This window comes from Tamandua tetradactyla, chromosome 6, assembly GCF_023851605.1.
Source record: "Tamandua tetradactyla isolate mTamTet1 chromosome 6, mTamTet1.pri, whole genome shotgun sequence".
NCBI lineage: Eukaryota > Metazoa > Chordata > Mammalia > Pilosa > Myrmecophagidae > Tamandua > Tamandua tetradactyla.
Window position 1 is genome coordinate 39,506,525 of NC_135332.1, and position 18,898 is coordinate 39,525,422.

Genomic DNA, 18,898 nt, shown 5'->3' on the forward strand with positions numbered 1-18,898 from the left:
AGAGATTGAAGCAACTGAAAAGAGAAATGAAATCCGTAAGAAGGATCATCTTGAGTGGACAGAAAGTGAGACTGGCCTTGAAAAGGATGAGGAATACCTCTTTTAGTGTAAATAAGAAGGAAAGGAGAAAGAAAAGGTGCTGAATAGGTCCATCTCTAGTTTAGGACAGACATTTTTACCTATGACTGTTGTTCGATTAAACAGAAACAGATGTAGTCATGTTAGTAGTTTTGGTAGTGGGAAGCTGAGCTAATTTCCATCAGCTTCTATTTTCTCTGTAAAGCTGGAGGTGATGTCATCTGCTAAGCGCTGAGGGGAACTGAAGATGGAAGTTTAAGATAGGAGTGGCTGAAAATGGGAGAAACATAATAAAGAAATGCAGGACAACCATGGACAGGAAAATGATATATGTCTGTAAAGTATATGGCACATAAACTGGTGCTCCATATAAGTCTTACCAATATCACTATTATTGTTGACATTAGCCAATATTACACAGTGACTAATCAGAAAGGAGACTACCCTACTGGCCTGTAAGCAGAAGGCTATGGGCCATACTGGTGGACATCTGAGTGGGACCTTTATGAATATTAATATATAATGCTATAACAACATACCTCAGCATTTCTCAGGATATGCCTATTAGTCCTTACATTTTTATGTATATTGGTTTTGTCTTAGAACGTTAAGCTTTTTGAAAGGAAGGACTATGTATTATAAATCTCTATCCCTCCAAGTTCCTCAGACATATTTATATGTGTAAACTAATACAGTAATTATCTGTGACTAATACAATTATACTCTCCTTCTACCCATTCCCAGTAACTCCAACACAGAAATCACAACTCACACAGCTGAACCCTAACCAGTATTAAGGGTAAACAGTTTATTATATAACAAGAATTAAAAGTTTTCTAAACTTTTCATCACCCAAATCAAAAGCCATTGGGGACACAGAGAGAAATTTTTACAATCAAAACTACCTCTCGCTTTTCAGAAATATGGCTGAAAATAAATGGTTAAATGTACTGCAACCAAAGCCAAACCTTTAGGTCTCCTCTGGCAGGTGGACAAAGTGTGATGTACTGAACTGTTGTCCTAATGGGGACTGTAGAGGATGAGGAAAGGAGGAAGCTCACAACCAGGATGCTCAAACTCAGGCCAGGAATCCATCAGCGATTCAGTTCTGGTCAGTCTGACAAATCACTCTGATCCAGCACGATTATCCTGTTTGAGTGTTTTTTTAAAGAACAAAAAAAGGGAGTTTCTATTTGGTGCGCACATTTTTTAACGGTACAAACAACACCCTTTTTCTATCCAATTGAATTCAAGGGAAAGGGTTTGGGTCTTTATAATCAATAGAGATTATGATCAACTAATGAGTGTATCACGGAAATGTAAAACGACTGCAAAGCAGTTGATAGCATCTTTCACACTCCTTTCATGCTAAAACTGCTCTTGTGCTGACTCTACCACCTATTTAAATCAAAATTGGCATTTATTTCACCTTAAATTTGTATTTACTATAAATCTTAAAATTCAAAACATTGAGGAACTTTGTCTATATTTAAGTTCTGCCATTTATATTTATTTAGATGCTGGTAAATGTTTAAAGTCTGCTCATGGTGTCTAGAAACAATCATCTTTGACCTACAAACATCTGATATCTCATTACCTGGATGGTTCGGACCAACCCAGTCGCTTCCAAAAACAGGGTTTTAGTTCATCTTGATGAAATATAGGAGGAAATAAAAACAACCTGATTACTTTCTAGGTTAAAGGGTGACAAGTATTCAGAAATCACATTAGTGCTCTATCTCTTAAGTAGACTACTTTATATGCAACTGCTGTTCTATAGAGATAGAATCTTTCTAAAAACACAGTTAATAGGTTTCCTCTCCTAATATACTATAGTCCCCTGGCATAGCAATGGATGCTAATGACACTAAGTTACAAAGTCCTTGCATTAAATTCTCAGTGAACTGAATACTATCTAAAATGCTCATACATGCTGGATCCTGTCCATCAGTGTTCTGACAGAGGCAGAATGCAACCTCAGATGGTTCAAATGAAAACTCCTTAATGAAGCAACAACTTACAAAAAGTATAGTCAGGTTAAGGGTGCAAACAAGGGATGGCAAGGCACACAGTGACTATCAGGAGTGGGAAGGTGTTACCATTTGTACCTATGAGAATAAATGAAACCAGTGAGAGGTGGAACTAGGAAGAATGGACTGTCTTACAGAAGCTGTGCTTACTGGAGGGACGTCACTTCTAGAGAGTCAAGGTACTAGTACAGGCAGGAAGGAGGAAGAAATACCCCCACCTCTCTCCTGCCCTCTGATCTTCTGCCAGGGCCTCCCATTGGTCAGCAAGAAGCCAGCTGGCCAGGAACGACGGGATACATTCTACAGGCGTCAGAATCTTGGGGCATAAAGCATAGCCAGAAAAGGAAGGAGAATGAGAATGGACTGAGGAATGGATGAAAAGGAATAACAGGTGATCTGACTGAGCTAATGTTTCTAACTTACTGGGTAGGAGGAACTTAAATATAGGAGGGAGTCATTTGTGAATGGCCTATCAGTAGATCTAAAGCTCTATCAAAATAGTTTTAAAATTAAGGTTAATTTATAATTTTCACATTATTTGTACACTCCATGATTTCTTACTGGATTCTGCAGCCTCTGTGTGAGCTAAATTTAGAGATCTTTTAAGACTCCAGACAATTAAAAGCAAAGCATCTCTCCAGATTATATACAAAGTAATGATGATAAGACAGCTGAAGCCATGCTTAAGAAACAGCACTGGATGCTCTTTAACTGTTGTGTGATACAGATATGATTGGCAATTAACGGCAAATCTGGACTGAACTACCGGGAAAAATAAATTATCAAAGGTAGCATCTTTGATGCTTACCAAAGCCCAAGGACGCCATTACAAACAATAGTTCATTCATACCTTCTTCAGGAGTCCCTAAAAAGCTCTCTGATTTCTTTCTCTCAGGCTTGTTGCTTTCTTCCCCTTTTTGCTTCTTTTCACCAACTTCTTGATCCTTGGTATTTGTCTCCCTTCAATGACAATGATTGTGGGTATCAAACCATATGTGTGATGTCCAGGAGAAAAGGATTGCACCCCAAAGGAAGTACAGCAAGAGCCAGTACTAATGGAGTGTTTCCTATGGGCCAGGCACAGATTCAAGTTTTTTAGTTATTACTTATTTCATTATCATAACAATGTCATGACCATTATCATCCTCTTTAATAATGAGGAAGCTGAGGCATAGAGAAATTAAATTACACACCTAGTAAGTCCAAGGTCTGGGATCTGAACCCAGGCAGTCTGTCTCAGACTCTACTCTCAACCACTAGACGATACTGCCACAAATTAAAAAAAGCATTTCAGTTATGTTGTAATTGGTATCCTTTCCACAACTGCCATTAATTCTATTGCCTTATTTTCATTTCCTCAAACTCTCTGAAGTTAGGTATCTAACTTATTTAAGTATCAAACAACTTAGGATCACATTTCTCAAATCTGTAAACAGAAACTGTTTCCCACAATCAACTATAGACTTGTTAAGGGCAGAGAAGTTTTGTTCCTGTTGGCACCTCCATTCCCTAGCACAGTGCTTGGTTCATTGCCAGTATTCCACAGAAATTTGCCAAACCAAACTGACGCTTTTCAATGATTTTTCTTCTATTTTAACTTGGTGGCTATTCAAAACAAATACGTAAAATAAGAGAGAAAATGAAGCCAGTTAGGCTGAAAAAGGATTTTTTTCTCCTTATAACTTTCCATTAGTAATAGAATCCTAGGTTCTTGAGTTGGAGGAGGCCTTCAGGTTATCTTCTTCCACCTCCATCCAAATGTTCAAGACAGATAGTCATCTGGCCTCTGCTGGAGCAGAAACAGCTGCTGTAAAAACTGGAAAAGGGGTGGTTTTTCCGTCAGAGAGCTATGAGTGCTGAAAGTTAATGCTTCTACTGAATAAAAATCTCTTGCTCTGCAGCTTTTAGTCATTGGCTCTGTCCTTTAAAGCAGGAGAGTAAGCCAACTCTTCACTTTGTAATATTTCAGGTATGTGAGGGCAACTATCAAATTCTCCACTCCACCTGCTCTCCGGGCTGAGCCTCCCCGGCTCCTTCAGCTGTTCTGAGATAGTTTCCAGACCTCTGACTAGTCTGTGGCCACCCTCTTCTGTTTGCCATGTCCCTTTTAAAATAAGATGCCCAGTATGGAGCCCCACACTGAGTCCTAGGTGTCTTCTAAATGGCACGAGACAATTTCTGGATCCGGACAGTGCATTTCTATTTATTCGGTATTAACGTGACACTGACCTTTTTAGCAACTGCATCAAACTGACGACTCAGAATTGCTGATAATGCCTTCTTCAAGTAATATTTCTTGAGTTCCTATGATGTCTCAGGATGTATGCTAGGTGCTGGGCATATAAAAATAAGACATACTTCCTGCCCTCAATGAACTTACAGTGAGCATGAGCTTCCAATCAAACACTTCCCAGTCAGTTCAGTCTCCTGTATTCTATGCTTTTTGCATTTAAATGCTCACCTTCATTGTTTAAGAGAAAGCTAACAAGATCAAAGGAGAAGGTGGAGTTGTAACAAAGATAATAGGATTTAACAAATGAGTACAACTGCTGAATCATTACACTGATATTTCTCTTAGTTTCCAGTGTCTCGGAGCAGCTAGAAGTAAAAACCTCAAATTGTGGAACTGTAATCCATATCAACACTCTGAAATTTGTTCTACAAGTAACTGTGTTGTGCTTTGAAATTTATTGCTTTTTTATGTTATTATTCACAATGAAAAAATTTTTTTAAGAAAAAACTAACATTTCTACCTGTCAAAATCATTTTGAATTCTGAGTCTGACATGCATTACATTAGCAGCCATCCTAGATTTATTTAAAAATTTGATAAGCATGACTTTTCTGATTTAATGCAAATGACTGATGGAAATTTGGAAGGTGGTAGGCCACTACACAGAAATCTTAGAGGCCTCTTCCTATACTGATATCAATCTACTAATCAATATCTTGAGCATTGTGGGGCAAGCACAATAGTGCAGACAGATAGGAGTCAGTACTGGTTTATCTACAGCAATGCCTTCACCAACATTCATTCTTTAATGAGTGTAGATAAGTATTACCTTGCAGAGCCCTCTGGGAAGTCCTGTAGTTGAATGTTTTCCTCAGATGGCTGCAGCCATCTTTCCAGGTCCTCATCGAGGGTAGAGTGAGCTCTATCCAAGGGCACGTGAAGAGAGTTAAGACAATAATCATATCTCCTCCCCCTTGACAAAGATCATTGTGTACAGCGCTTTATATTTGTATAACCAAATGTAACTTGGCCCTCTTGACTTACTCTTCTCTGGCCTTGAAGGTGTTTTGGGGAGATGGAGGGAATGGATTATATCACATATCATAGACATAAGGTGTCTAAAGCTTTTCTTTAAAAAATGTCTTCCCCCCTGAGGTGCATGGGTGGTTCAGGGGTAGAATGCTCGTCTTTCATGCAGGAGACCAGGATTTGTTTCCTGGACTATGCACCCTAAAAAAAAAGTCTTTGTCTCTTTGTCTGTTGTTTACCCTCCAAAAATGCTCCCCCCCTTTCCTCTCAGATTACAGGGTCCCAGTCTCCTCTTCTACTTTCAAGACCTTCCTTTCCAGGTCTCTCTCCTTTCCTTCCTTACATGGAATAATTTTGCCCTTGTTCAATGTAACAGACAATGGATTCACCACCCCAAAGTTACTGACAACACTATTCTCGCTTGCATTCTTCTTTTATAGTACTTGGAAAGTTAAAAACTTAATTTCCAGCCTTCCTTGCAAAAAAAGGTGGCTATGTCACAGTTTGGCCAATGAGATACAAATGGGTGCCTTTTGGAAGAGGATTCTTTGCTTTCCAGATAAAAAGAGGCAAGGTCAGCTAGGACATTCTTTCACCGCATCAACGTATCTTTGCCTGGCCTGTGGACAGCAGCCATTCTACAATCAGGAAGTGACAACCCTGCAGATAAAAGCCAACATACTACAGGGGCAGAGCAGGAAGAAAAAATGAGTCTAAATTCCTGGTGGCATCATCAAGCTGCTGTACCACTTGTGCCCTGCCAACCTGTGGACCTCTTGCTATGTGAGAGACACTCATTTGTGCAGGATGGTGGAGTTTCTATCACTTGCAGCTAAAAGCATTCTGAATGGCTTCTTCAATGATCCAACAAGGCCAGAATTAGGGTGAGATGAGTGGTGGAAGAACAGGATCAGATCCTGTCTTTCTTTAAAATTTAAATATTTTGTTCGCCATGGATTTTTTTGCATTACTTCTGATATTTTAAAATACTGCATTAAAATATTATTCACCTTTACAGAGTTTTCTGGTACCCCCTCAAATTTTGTGCTCAAGGGGAGTGTTTCAATTGCCTGGCCTTCATCCTGGCCCTGAATGACAGTTCAGGACAAGACAAGAGAAGTCAAGAGGCAAAGGGGGCAAGGTGAAGTGGTTTACTTACAACACAGGAAAAAGGAGAGCTCTAAATCAGAAAAGGAATCTGGTTTCTTGAGGCAAACTTGTGTTTTTAGACTGAGTTGCTTGCATGATTGCCTCTATTTTCTCTTATTTGACTAGAAAGATTTAAAAATTTTCTTTTAAGGCCTCTAACTAAAAGGTTTTGAAACCTGAGTTTGCCTGACAAAATGAAGTAAAAACAAAAAACCTTTTAGGAACAGAGACTGTTAAAACATTTAAGAAAAACACCATTTCCCCCCTTATTTGTCACTCTTAGGAAAAAACTAATACAAGCTAATACATTAAAAAAAATCCTTTCAAAACCCCAGCTTCTTTCATTACCTCTCTGTGTCCTCTCCTAGATTCTGAGTTTCTTTGGTCCAAAGTATACTGCTATCTTCTCTTTTACTGTCAGTTTCTTGTTGTTCTAAGTGCCTTTGATCTAAAAACAGTTGCAAGAAATAACTTCATTAGAACACACAAAAAAATTGTCTTCAAATGGAGTGCAAAAAATTAAGGTCAGTCAGGAGGCCTTTAAGTAAGCAATGCACTAGTTTCCTCTTCTCAGGAGAGCAGGGGACCAGGTAGCAGTTTCGGGTAGCTGGAGAATGGACACAAATGCCTATATTCACAGCAGCTGTTTCTCGGGTCTTAGGAGCTTGATGGTACCAGGTGAAGCTACAGAAAACTCTGCCTGTGTCAAGGGTCAAGAGAGAGAAAAGCAAAGAAAGGGTGCATATGAGGAGGCAAGGGACCCTAAAAACAAAGTGCTCAGATTTGCTTTGGGGTGGGGGCTGCATCCTATTCTCACTTGCTAAATGCTTCTGTGATTGGAGTCCCAGGAAAAGAATTTGGGTGGGGAAGGGATCTGCCCTTAAATGTATGCCAGGCATTTTACATATGCTACCTCATTTCATCTTATCAGCAATCCTATGTGGGGAAGAGGATATGCATAGTTGGCTTACCATTTGTAGTACTGTCCGTTACACTAGCTGGGTTCTCATCCAACACTGTGGATGAGGCCTGCTGCTGCTTCAAGAGCTCTGCTGCAATACAAAAGTAGAAGGCAAATGATTTCCTCCTTTCCATGTCACACCATTCTCTAGGGCAGTCATCCTAAAAGCATGGTGCTAGGACAACAGCATCAGCATAATCTAGGAATTTGTAAAAAATGCAAATTCCCAGGCCCTGTCCCAGACCTTGTAGATCAGAACCTCTGGGGATGGGGCCTGGCAATCTGTGTTTTCATAAGCCCTCCAAGTGATTCTCACGCCTGATAAGGTTTAAGAACCACAGCTCTAGGGCATACTAGGTTTGAAAGGAATTCTTCAAGTATGACAAAATCCCATAAAACACTAAAAATAAAAATAAAAGGCTGCTACTACTGATCCTAAGTAACACAGAATCCTATGTAGCAGGTGCTGTTTTCAAGAATTTACATTCATTAATTCATTAATCTTCACAACAACCTTATGAAGTTGGTCCCATTATTTTTATCCTATTTAATAGATGAGGAAATTATGATAAAGAAAGGTGAAGGAATTTGCCTAAAATCACATAGCTAGTGAGTGGTAGAGTTGGGATTTAAATCCAGATAGCCTAGCTCTAAGGATTAGGAACTCAATCTCTATTTTATCTCTTTTTAAAAATGTTTCCAGCAACATCAGAGCAATCTAAGTTTCCTCCACTTCTACTTGACCACATATCATTTCTTTAACCAGGTATATGGAAAGACAGAAGGCAAAAGAATATAATTTCCAGTTCCTAAAGAAATGATCACAAGTCCAAGACAAACAGGTACTTAAATCATTACACTCTTTCACATTTGATAGTCTCCTCAAAGTGTACTCCAGAACAGAAAAGAGAGACACCTGGGAGGCAGCACAGACAGGCAGCTCTGAGCTCACCAGCATGGCCTTGTTCTGTGCAGACACAGGTCAGTTCCCTTCCTGCAGAGTCAGGAAGCAGTCCTTCCCTCACAGTTTCCAGTCATCAAGAGGCCCATGAGACCATGTAATATAATTTGAAATTAAAAATCCATTTCTATCCTTGTTAAAAGTAACAAGATACTCTGTTGGTCTTAAAGTACCTTAAAGTTACAAAGGACCCTATACTCTTTAGGCTGTTGTTCAGAGTGTAAAACTTTGGATGGAGGCCCTCTAAAACAGCAGTGTCAGCTCCAGGTCACTTCCCCAAACCTCTCTGAGGGGAAAGAACAACAGGGTGATGGTATTCCATAACTGAATGGGTAGGGCCATTACAGGAGGAAGTACTTAAGTGCCCTCTGCCCTTTATCTTTCTGGAAAATTACTGACCCATCTCGAAGTACAGACATCACCTAGAAACCTGGCCCAGATAATTCCCATAAGGTGAAATGAGGGAGGGCTCCTGTAAAGAGTGCTGGGCTAGAGCCCAGGAGGAAGCCTGGTAGCTCAGCTGCTGAAATGGGAGAGTTGGAGGGGGCAGTCACATGGTGACTATAGAGAAAGGACAGTAGAATCCAGAAGAAAATTATCACTATTGTCAAACTGCAAGTGAGTCTACAAAAACTGCTTTAAGTCATGAACAAGGAATAGACCACACTGATAATTTACAGAAGCAGAACATATGTGAGGTAACCTCCACTCTCTCAAGCAGGATTCATACTATTTTACTAAGAAGAGCAAATGGAGAGGAAGAATTTGCAAGGAATTTGCAGGGAGTTCCAGACAAGGAAAGTTGGGAGTGGGGGAATGACCCTGACCCTACAATCTGGTGACCTATATGACTACATGGCATTGAAAGAGGGGTGCAACAAGCAGTGCAGACAACAAAACAATAGGCTGAGCCCCCCATCTTGGGGTTTGTTCATATGAAACTTAACCCCACAAAGGATAGGTCAAGCCTACTTAAAATTAGGCCTAAGAGTCACCCCCAAGAGAACCTCTTTTGTTGCTCAGATGTGGCCTCTCTCTCCAGCCAACACAACAAGTAAACTCACCACCCTCCCCCTGTCTACATGGGACATGACTCCCAGGGGTGCGGACCTTCCTGGCAATATGGGACAGAAATTCTGGAATGAGCTGAGACTCAGCATCAGGGGATTGAGAAAAACCTTCTCGACCAAAAGGGGGAAGAGTGAGATGAGACAAAATAAAGTGTCAATGGCTGAGAGATTCCAAACACAGTCTAGAGGTTATCCTGGAGGTTATTATTATGCATTAAATAGATATCACCTTGTAAATCAAAATGTAGTAGAGAGGCTGGAGGGAACTGCCTGAAAATGTGGAGCTGTGTTCCAGTAGCCATGTTTCTTGAAGATGATTGTATAATGATATAGCTTTCACAATGTGACTGTGTGATTGTGAAAACCTTGTGTCTGATGCTCCTTTTATCTACCTTATCAACAGACAAGTAAAACATGGAATAAAAATAAATAATAGGGGGAACCAATGTTAAAATAAACTTAGATTGAAATGCTAGTGATCAATGAAAGGGAGGGGTAAGGGATATGGTATGTATGAATTTTTTTCTGTTGTCTTTTTATTTCTTTTTCTGAATTGATGCAAATGTTCTAATAAATGATCATGATGATGAATATGCAACTATGTGATGATATTGTGAATTAGTGATTATATATGTAGAACAGAATGATCATATGTTAAGAATGTGTTTCTTTCTTGTCATATTTTTAAAAAAATTTAAAAATTAATAAAATTTTTTTTAAAAGATAGTTTTAGATTACAAAGAAAAAAAAAAAAAAGAAAGAGGGGTGCAAGAAAGGACCTATGACTACAGAAAAAGGAGCCAAGAAAGGTTCCTGGAAGCTCTGACTGTCCCCACCAAAGTTCATCAGGCCAAAAGTCAGGGGTTAGGGGGTAATAAGGAATCTAGAGGGTAGCTGTCCATTGAGACAGACCAGAAAAGTTCTCATTCACACCCCTCTTCCTTATCCTTGTGATACACAAAATCTGAAACCAAGTGGTGCCCCTCAGGAAATTCTGTCTATAGGCCCTACAGCAAGATTTGGACCATCAGAGTTCTGATGAGATTGGGGCTGGTTGGCCAAACTGTCAACAAGAGAGCTGTCAGATCTTTCCTGGGGAAGTAGGCCACCAGCCCCCAAATGCCTCTGCAACCATGCATCTTTTACTTTCAGCATTAACTGAGGTTGGTAGGGCCAATAAATTAGCTTCAAATAAAATTGAACTTGCATTGCTCAACCTTTTCCTGAGATAGACAACTCTGTTTTATTAGATCTTGTGCCACTGACTATCCTGCTCAGGAAAGGGATTTATCCAGAATGCCCATACCTTTAACATCTCCTGCTAATGGCTAAACTATTACACCTCCAAAGCATGGCTGGTTTGATTTGAAAAGGAGTTAAGAATTACTTTAATTAAGGAAATACATTCTAATGAATCAATTGAATGTTATTTTCCCATACTCATTACCCTAGACCCTTCCTGTACATTCAACCAGCCCTTCATAGGGCCTTCTCTAGCAGTGCTCACACCAGAGACAAAACATTCCAGGCAGGAACCATAATTAAAAGAGGGCTACAGAGTATACTGATTGAACAACTCTTACCAATTTCATCAAGTAGTTCCTGAGATGGTGGTGGTAGCTCATCAGTGTGATGCTGTGAAATGGCTTCTATGAGTTCTTAAAAAAGACAAAGGGGAAAATTACTTAACACCTTCCTGGGCCTGAACTGGATTTTCTATGCTCCCACATGAACTTGACATGAGATTTCTCAATGATGAAACAAAGGATGAGGGTAGAAGGGGAGGAAACCTTTTATATAACAGCCCTAAATGAGATCCCCAAATATGAACATGGTCTTCACTCTTCAATTTACTCTTAAACCCTTTCCTATATCATCCCTTAACCCAGTCCTCCTTGTTCTGTGTCCATCTCTCCTTAACAATATTTTGGGTAGGTGAGATTCAAATTTGAACTGAAAGGCTGGGGGGCCCAATCTGAACCAGGGTTACTGGAGGGATATAGCAGTTCTGGACCAGCAAAATGAACAAAACCACAAACTAGGAGGCCTTGTTTCTATAGATTATCAAGCCAGAGGTTATAAGAGCAAGCATACTCGGGGCTTCTACCCTAAGTACTCACATTAGCCAGTACCCCTCAACATAATTCACAAAATCTTATTCTTTGGGCAGGCCATGGTGGCTCTGTAGGCAGGGTTCTTGCCTGCCATGCCAGAGACCTGGGTTCAATTTCCAGTGCCTACCCATGCAAAAAAAAAACTTATTCCTTGAGGGAAAGTCCAAAAATTGTACCAAAGACATGACATTAAAACTAATGTAGCAAAGGCAATACGCCTCAAGAGCTGTTAACTATCTCATATCCTCTGACTTAGAAATTGTCTTCTAAGAATCTATCTTTAGGAAAGGATCAGAGGTACAGATAAAGACTTATATGCAAAGAGCAAAAATTGCCAAACAACATACACCTTCAAATAAGGGAATGTTTAAGTGACATGTAGAAATGACTATAATATAATCATTACATATATTTATGAATAATTTTTAATGACAAGGGAAAATAATATTAAATGAAAAAAAGGCTAAGACTGATATACAATATGATCTCAAAGAAGTTAAAAATATTTTTCACATATTTCTAAAAACATGAAATAAAGTACATGAGGTTAAAATAGTGATAAAGTTAAATAGTTTTTATTTTCTTTTTTAAGCTTTTCTTTATTCTCCAAATTTTCTACAATGAATGCGTTTTACTATTATAACCAGGGAAAAAAGTGCATTTTTGTTTTAATCAATATAGTATCAAAGATGAGACTAAGATCACCTTTTTAGTTAAGGTATATTGGAGAGGCTGGAGGGAAGTGCCTGAAACTGTAGTGCTGTGTTCCAGTAGCCATGTTTCTTGAAGATGATAGTATAATGATAATAGCTTTTGCAATGTGACTTGGTGATTGTGAAAATCTTGTGTCTGATACTTCTTTTATCTATGGTATGGAGAGATGAGTAAAACATATGGATTAAAAATAAATAATAGGGGGAACAAATGTTAAAATAAATTTAGTAGATTGAAATGCTAGTGATCAATGAAAGGGAGTGATAAGGGGTATAGAAAAAAATTAGGGGAACAAAGGCTAAAATATATTGGGTAGATGGAAATACTAGCAGTCAATGAGAGGGAGGGGTAAGGGGTATGGTATGAATGAGTTTTTTCTTTTTTCTTTTTATTTCTGTTTCTGAATTGATGTAAATGTTCTAAGAAATGATCATAGTGATGAATATACAACCATGTGATGATATTGTGAGTTATTGATTATATATCAAGAATGGAATGATCATATGGTAAGAATGTTCGTGTTTGTATATTGCCATGTTTTGTTTTTTGTTTTTTGTTTTTTACATGGGCAGGCACTGGGAATCGAACCCGGGTCCTTGGGCATGGCAGGCAAGCACAATTACCTGCTGAGCCACCGTGGTCCGCCCTGTATATTGTCATGTTAAAAAAAAAAAAAGATGAGACTAAGGCTCCCTTATTGTGGGTTACTATTATGAACTTCTATTTTGATATTAACTCAAGTACCTTTAGGCATGCTCCTTCTCTGGGTGGCAGGGAGTGATGTGGCAGGTGCCTTAGTCATGGAGGCGCTGATTCCAGAAAATGCAGACAACCTTTTCTATAAATGAGACATAAACACAGTAACACACAGGTATTGAACCATAAAGGCATATGTATATCAACCACTTCCAAAATTAAGCTTCCATATTATCAATGAAAGAAGCCACCTGTGTTGATGATTAAGTCAAGGAAGACTTCTTCCCCTTCTGTCTCCTAAGCACCCAGTACTTACACCTCTGTTTTACATCAGGCCAGTTTTTCTCATAGGTGGTAAGGTCCTTTAGGGCAGAGACTTTATTTCTTATTCACACTAGAAGAGGGCCTGGCATGCTGCCTGGCACTCAGAACCTGTCCAATGCACAGTTTGTTGGATAAAAGCAAACACATTCCTTGTCATTTCCTTACTTTAGAGTGAGAATTTCTGAGCCATATGCCCAAGGAAGCTGACAAGTTTTCACTGAGGGCTGTTTTAGTTTCCTGGCTTCTAAAACAATACCATACAATGGATTGGCTTAACAAAAGAAATTTATCCTCTCATTGTTTCAGAGGCTAGAAGGCCTGTTTCTCCAGGGGTCAGTATTTTCTTGTTGACTGGCAATCTTTGGGCTTCCTTGGCTTTTACCATCTCATTGCAGTGTACTCGACAGTGCCTTCTGCATTCCGATGACTTTTAGCTTTTGGCTTCTCTGTATGAGTCCAATTTCTTTGCTTATAAGGACTTCAGCCACATTGGATTAAGGTCTGCCCTCATTTAGTTTGGGCACTTGTTCTAGTTTGCTAGGTGCCAGAATGCAACGCACCAGAAACGGATTGGCTTTTAACAAAAGGGGATTTATTTTGTTAGTTCTTTAGAGGAAAGGCAGCTAACTTTCCACTGAGGTTCTTTCTTACGTGGGAAGGCACAGGATGGTCTCTGCCAGCCTTCTCTCCAGGCCCCTGGGTTCCAACAACTTTCCCCCGGGGTGACTTCTTTCTGCGTCTCCAAAGGCCTGGGCTGAGCTGCAAGTGCTGAGATGAGGAATGACGAGCTACTTAGGCTGTGCTACGTTGCGCTCTTTCATTTAAGCACCAGCCAATTAAGTCAAACGTCATTCATTGCAGCAGGCACGCCTCCTAACCAACTGCAGATGTAATTAGCAACAGACGAGGCTCACGTACCATTGGCTCATGTCCACAGCAACAAAACTAGGTACATTCACCTGGCCAAGTTGACAACTGAATCTAACTACCACAGCACTGTTCTAGTTTGCTAGCTGTCAGAACGCAATATACCAGAAACAGAATGGCTTTTAAAAAGGGGAATTTAATAAATTGCTAGTTTACAGGTCTAAGGCTGAGAAAATGTCCCAATTAAAACAAGTCTATAGAAATGTCCAATTAAAGGCATCCAGGGAAAGATACCTTGGTTCAAGAAGGCCAGTGAAGTTCAGGGTTTCTCTCTCAAGTGGAGGGGCACATAGCAAACACAGAGTTTCTCTCTTATCTGGAAGGTACATAGTGAACACGATAAGGGTTTCTCTCTCATCTGGAAGGGCACATGGCAAACACAGCGTCATCTGCTAGCTTCTTCTCCTGGCTTCCTGTTTCATGAAGCTTCCCGGGAGGCATTTTCCTTCTTCATCTCCAAAGGTTGCTGGCTGGTGGACTCAGCTTCTCGTGACTATGTCGTTTTGCTCTACTCTCTCTAAATAGCTTATTCTCCAAAACGTTTCTTCTTTTATAGGACTCCAAAAATTTATCAGGACCCACCCAAATGGGTGGAGACATGTCATCACCTAATCCAGTTTAACAACCACTCTTGATTAAATCACATCTCCAGGGAGATGATCTGATTATAGTTTCAAAGTTACAGTATTGAATAGGGGTTATTCTACCTTTATGAAACGGAATTTTGATTAAAACATGGCTTTTCTAGGGTACATACCTCTTTTCAAAGAAGCACAGGCACATCTTAACTAATAACATCTTTAAAGCTCCTATTTATAAATGGGTTCACATCCACAGGACCAAAGGTTGGGGCCTGAACATACTTTTTGTGGGGGACATGATTCAATCCCCAGGAAGGGCCAAAGCAAGTAATCTGTCCTAGAATGATTAGTCAACAGGTTTCAAGTAAGCGGTACCAAGTAAGGAGCATGTAGTTTTCTTGAAGAGTTTGCGGATGTGAAATAAGAGGGAGACAGAGAGAGGGATGAAAAAAAAAGAGAGAGAGAGAAAGGAGTTGGAGGGGGAAGGAGAGAAGAAGATAGTATATACTTAATTTTTTTTTTTTTCTGACTAATAGTTCTAGAGTTCAGAGAAGGTGATCAATCAAAACTCTCAGGAAACCAGGGGAAGCTTCAGAAAGGCAGAATTTTAGCCTCCTCAAGTGGGTAGGATATGGTTACAAGGAAAGAACAATGCAGGCAGCATCATAAGCTATGGTACAGAAGTCGACTCTAGAGAAGCTGCCAAAAATTATCTCTAGGGGATAGAGTGGGGAGGGGGAGCAAAAAAAAAAACGAGATCCATCCTACAACATAGATTCAGGAAACCTGAAAAGGATGGAGCTTATTTTTTTTAGCATTCTTTATAAAATGGATTTAGAGTGATCTTGTTACTTTGGATCTCTGAGACCTTTAGATGACTCCACAAGTGAGTAACACAGAATTCGTGCACTTACAAGGTCAGTCAATCTTGAAGGGGAGGGTTCAGAGGGAGTAAGGAGGGAATCCAGGCTTCTTGTTTTCTCCCAGACACTTGTAAATTTATCAGACAAGGTTCGAATGGATTCTTGACTGTTCCAGCAAGAAGCAGGCCCCGTTTTAATTTGAAATGTGATATTTTCAAGACAGTCCTTATACCGACTGGCAGCTGAAGAAACGGACCCTATTGTATAAAAGAGGGCAGTTAGTGTTTGAATTCTTTCCATTATTAAAACAGCAAACAAAAATCCTTCAATATCTGTACAGGGATTTTCCAAATTGTTAATAACTGAAAAACCACCAATCTGAGGCACAGCTCCTCAAGGGATTAAAAAATAAAGGGAGACTTTATCAAAATAAAGGGTGACTTTTGGAACCACAAATATACTGGTAATAAGGACCACTGAAGAAAGGTTATCAGACGCTGGCTCTGAACTGATAGAGAACTCAGAAATAAGTAAGTTTAAGCAAAAGGTACTGTTAAAGTTGCAAACTCTAGACAATCCAAGGTTTTTGCACTTAACGTCAGCAGTCCTTAGAGTACAGAGTAGACTTGCATGTCGCTACCACTGCCGTCAAAAACCTAATAGCAACTACCAACATCCCTACCTGGCCTCCCATATACCCTTCAGTTTTAGCCCTAAAGAATACTACTGTACCATGAGAAAACAGCCACTGAGTCTGCCCCAAGGCCTGGATTCCAGGAGTCATATTAGTTCCTCTACCAAATCATTTCTTGTCCCTGTGGATGGTTACCTGAGCCGAGTGGAGTGCTGACACTAGTAGGTGCATGGCTTACTCTGGGAGTTTTGCATGAGGCTTCCTTAAAAGAGCCGTCTTGTTCATAGGAGATACTAGACAGATCTTGAATATCTGTCAGTGATCTAAGGAATTAAGATCAAAGTGCAAAGTAATTGAACAATGTTTAGAAAAATCAATATATTCCCAAGAAGTACTTTTCATGTATGTCCTTGACAAAATCTTCATTTTGAATAAGAAAATATCTTAGAATATCTTATATATCTTAAAGAGAATATTTTAAAAATAGATACTATCTTTAAAACACATTTCAGCAGGCTAAAACAAAACTATGTCCATAAACGAAAGGATATTTATATGGAAAACAGATTTAACCTACCTCAGTTAAATAACACAAGTTTATACTTATGTTATTATCATTGTATTTCCTTAGTTGTAAGATGACATTAATTATAAATTCCATCATCAATTTAATAACAGCTTTTCAGTGAATGAAGTAATACATTCACATTAAATGTACACATAGAAACGGGAAGAATGTGGACTCTTAACAAACAAGGAAAGACTGTTACATTAAAACCAAGACTTTAAACAGCATCTTTAAGGGAACTTTGTGGTATTGCCATACATGTTTTTCTCTTTCAGTTCCTTAGGTGACTCCTTTAATGTCTCTTCTTGCTCACCGCAAGCACTGAAAGAGAGAAAGTGAGAAAATTATATGAATCATCTCTCTTGGCAAAATTCACTAACTTGGTACAAGGGAGCAATTTATGAACCCAGCATGGGAAACAGGAAAAAGTACACTGAGCTCAGAAGTGAGATGTGTGGGGTCTGATCCTGGTTTTGCCACTAACTAACCGGATGTTGTTAGGCAAATCTTGTCCTAGGTCTCAGTTTCCTCTCTAGAGATTGAATAAATGATCTCTAAGGGTCGGCCCAGTGTGACATCAGCCGATGACTCTACGTGACAGTGAACAAGTTCATGAAGAAATCAGTGGAACACAGGAACTTTGCTGGAAGATGGATGTTAGAGGAAGGGGCATAGCCATGGACCTTGGCAACCGTGACATAGCTTCCTGACATAGTACCAAGTGAGGCCAAGAGAGTTGATACCAAAAAACAACTTGAAAAGAACACTGAAGACAAATTTGACCCTTTTCTACTTTAAACAACATTTAAGATTCTATTTCAACACCATAAGCCAGGTCCGCTACTAAATTCTTCCATACATGCCTTCACATTTTTACTCTTACAACAATGCTGTGAGACCAATAGTATAAAGGAAAGAAAACAGTTTTTTGGTTTGAGTTATGACTTTATTAGAGCTATTCATTAATAATGAGCACATAGTTAGATAGGATTTCTTGGCCCTCTTAATTTATATAAATTGCCACTTGACTTGCCTTAACCAGTGAAAAGTGAGTGAAAGTGATGTGGGTAAATTCTGGGCAGAAACTTTAAAAGCCAGTGCACAATTCACTGTATTTCCTTTTTCCTGTCTCCACAATCAAGGAAGCACAAACGAAGCCTCTCTCAGCCTGGTTCTCTGGTAGAAGGTAATACAGGGCAGAACACCACCAGTCAACCCATGATGGACATGGAACAAGAGCAAGAAATAAACCTCTGCTGTTTTATGCCATTAAAATTTGGTGGAAAAAAAAATCTGTTAATTGTTATGCAGCGTAATCTAGCCTATCCTGACTGTCTCAGCCCCTTGCTAGCTTTGTGACCTTAGAAAAAATATTCAAACTTTCTGAACTTTGCTTTCCGCATTGGCAAAACGGAGATAACAGTATGGACCTCAGAGGTTTGTGCGGATTAAATTAGATAATGAAACAGAGTGCCTGGCACATGGTAGATGCTTAGGCAATAGCAGCCATAATCACTACAGGTAAGGAAACTGAGGTCTGCGGTGGGGAGATGGGGGAAGCCAGGGAGAAATGAATGTTGCTGTGCCAAGCACTTAAAGATTTTTATAACTTTTTTGTTATTAATATTTTCTATTTATTAGAGAAGTTGTAGATTACAGAACAATCAAAAAAATATGGAACACATGAATTTATGCATCATCCTTGTGTAGGGGGCCATGCCTCTCTGCATCGTTCCAATTTTATAATATATGCTGCCAAACCAGCACTTTTTCTTTTATTAAACTTTTTATTTTGAGGTAATTGTAGATTCACTTGCAATTGTAAGAAATAATACGGACATATCTCATATTTCCCTCTTCCCAGTTTCTTCTGGTTGTAATGTCTTGCAAAACTATAGTACAATATTACAACCAGGATCCCGACATTGACAGCACTGAGATAGCCAAAGTACGGAACATTTCCATCA

General features: G+C 39.4%; 1 protein-coding gene, 1 long non-coding RNA gene and 1 pseudogene across 11 annotated transcripts in view; 1 reads left to right on the forward strand and 2 right to left on the reverse strand.

Moving 5' to 3' along the window:
- Positions 1–18,209, forward strand: part of LOC143687711 (uncharacterized) — a 35,517-nt gene extending 17,308 nt beyond the window's left edge. Inside the window, exons 2-3 of the long non-coding RNA XR_013177659.1 lie at positions 8,246–8,321; positions 18,074–18,209. This is a non-coding gene — a long non-coding RNA (uncharacterized LOC143687711). The remainder of the gene's footprint in view (positions 1–8,245; positions 8,322–18,073) is intronic.
- The window catches only part of TEX14 (testis expressed 14, intercellular bridge forming factor), a 129,402-nt gene continuing 111,370 nt past the window's right edge, over positions 867–18,898 (reverse strand). For all 10 annotated transcript variants that reach the window (XM_077164932.1, XM_077164940.1, XM_077164939.1 and 7 more), the window contains 11 exons: positions 17,190–17,252; positions 16,559–16,686; positions 15,781–15,986; positions 13,083–13,176; positions 11,094–11,168; positions 7,490–7,570; positions 6,867–6,966; positions 5,170–5,262; positions 2,959–3,068; positions 1,676–1,727; positions 867–1,227 (listed from right to left, as the gene is read on the reverse strand). In XM_077164932.1, coding sequence (XP_077021047.1) covers positions 1,191–1,227; positions 1,676–1,727; positions 2,959–3,068; positions 5,170–5,262; positions 6,867–6,966; positions 7,490–7,570; positions 11,094–11,168; positions 13,083–13,176; positions 15,781–15,986; positions 16,559–16,686; positions 17,190–17,252 — 1,039 coding nt within the window. In that variant the 3' untranslated portion in view covers positions 867–1,190. The remainder of the gene's footprint in view (positions 1,228–1,675; positions 1,728–2,958; positions 3,069–5,169; positions 5,263–6,866; positions 6,967–7,489; positions 7,571–11,093; positions 11,169–13,082; positions 13,177–15,780; positions 15,987–16,558; positions 16,687–17,189; positions 17,253–18,898) is intronic.
- LOC143689246 (U6 spliceosomal RNA) lies at positions 18,600–18,698 on the reverse strand (annotated as a pseudogene).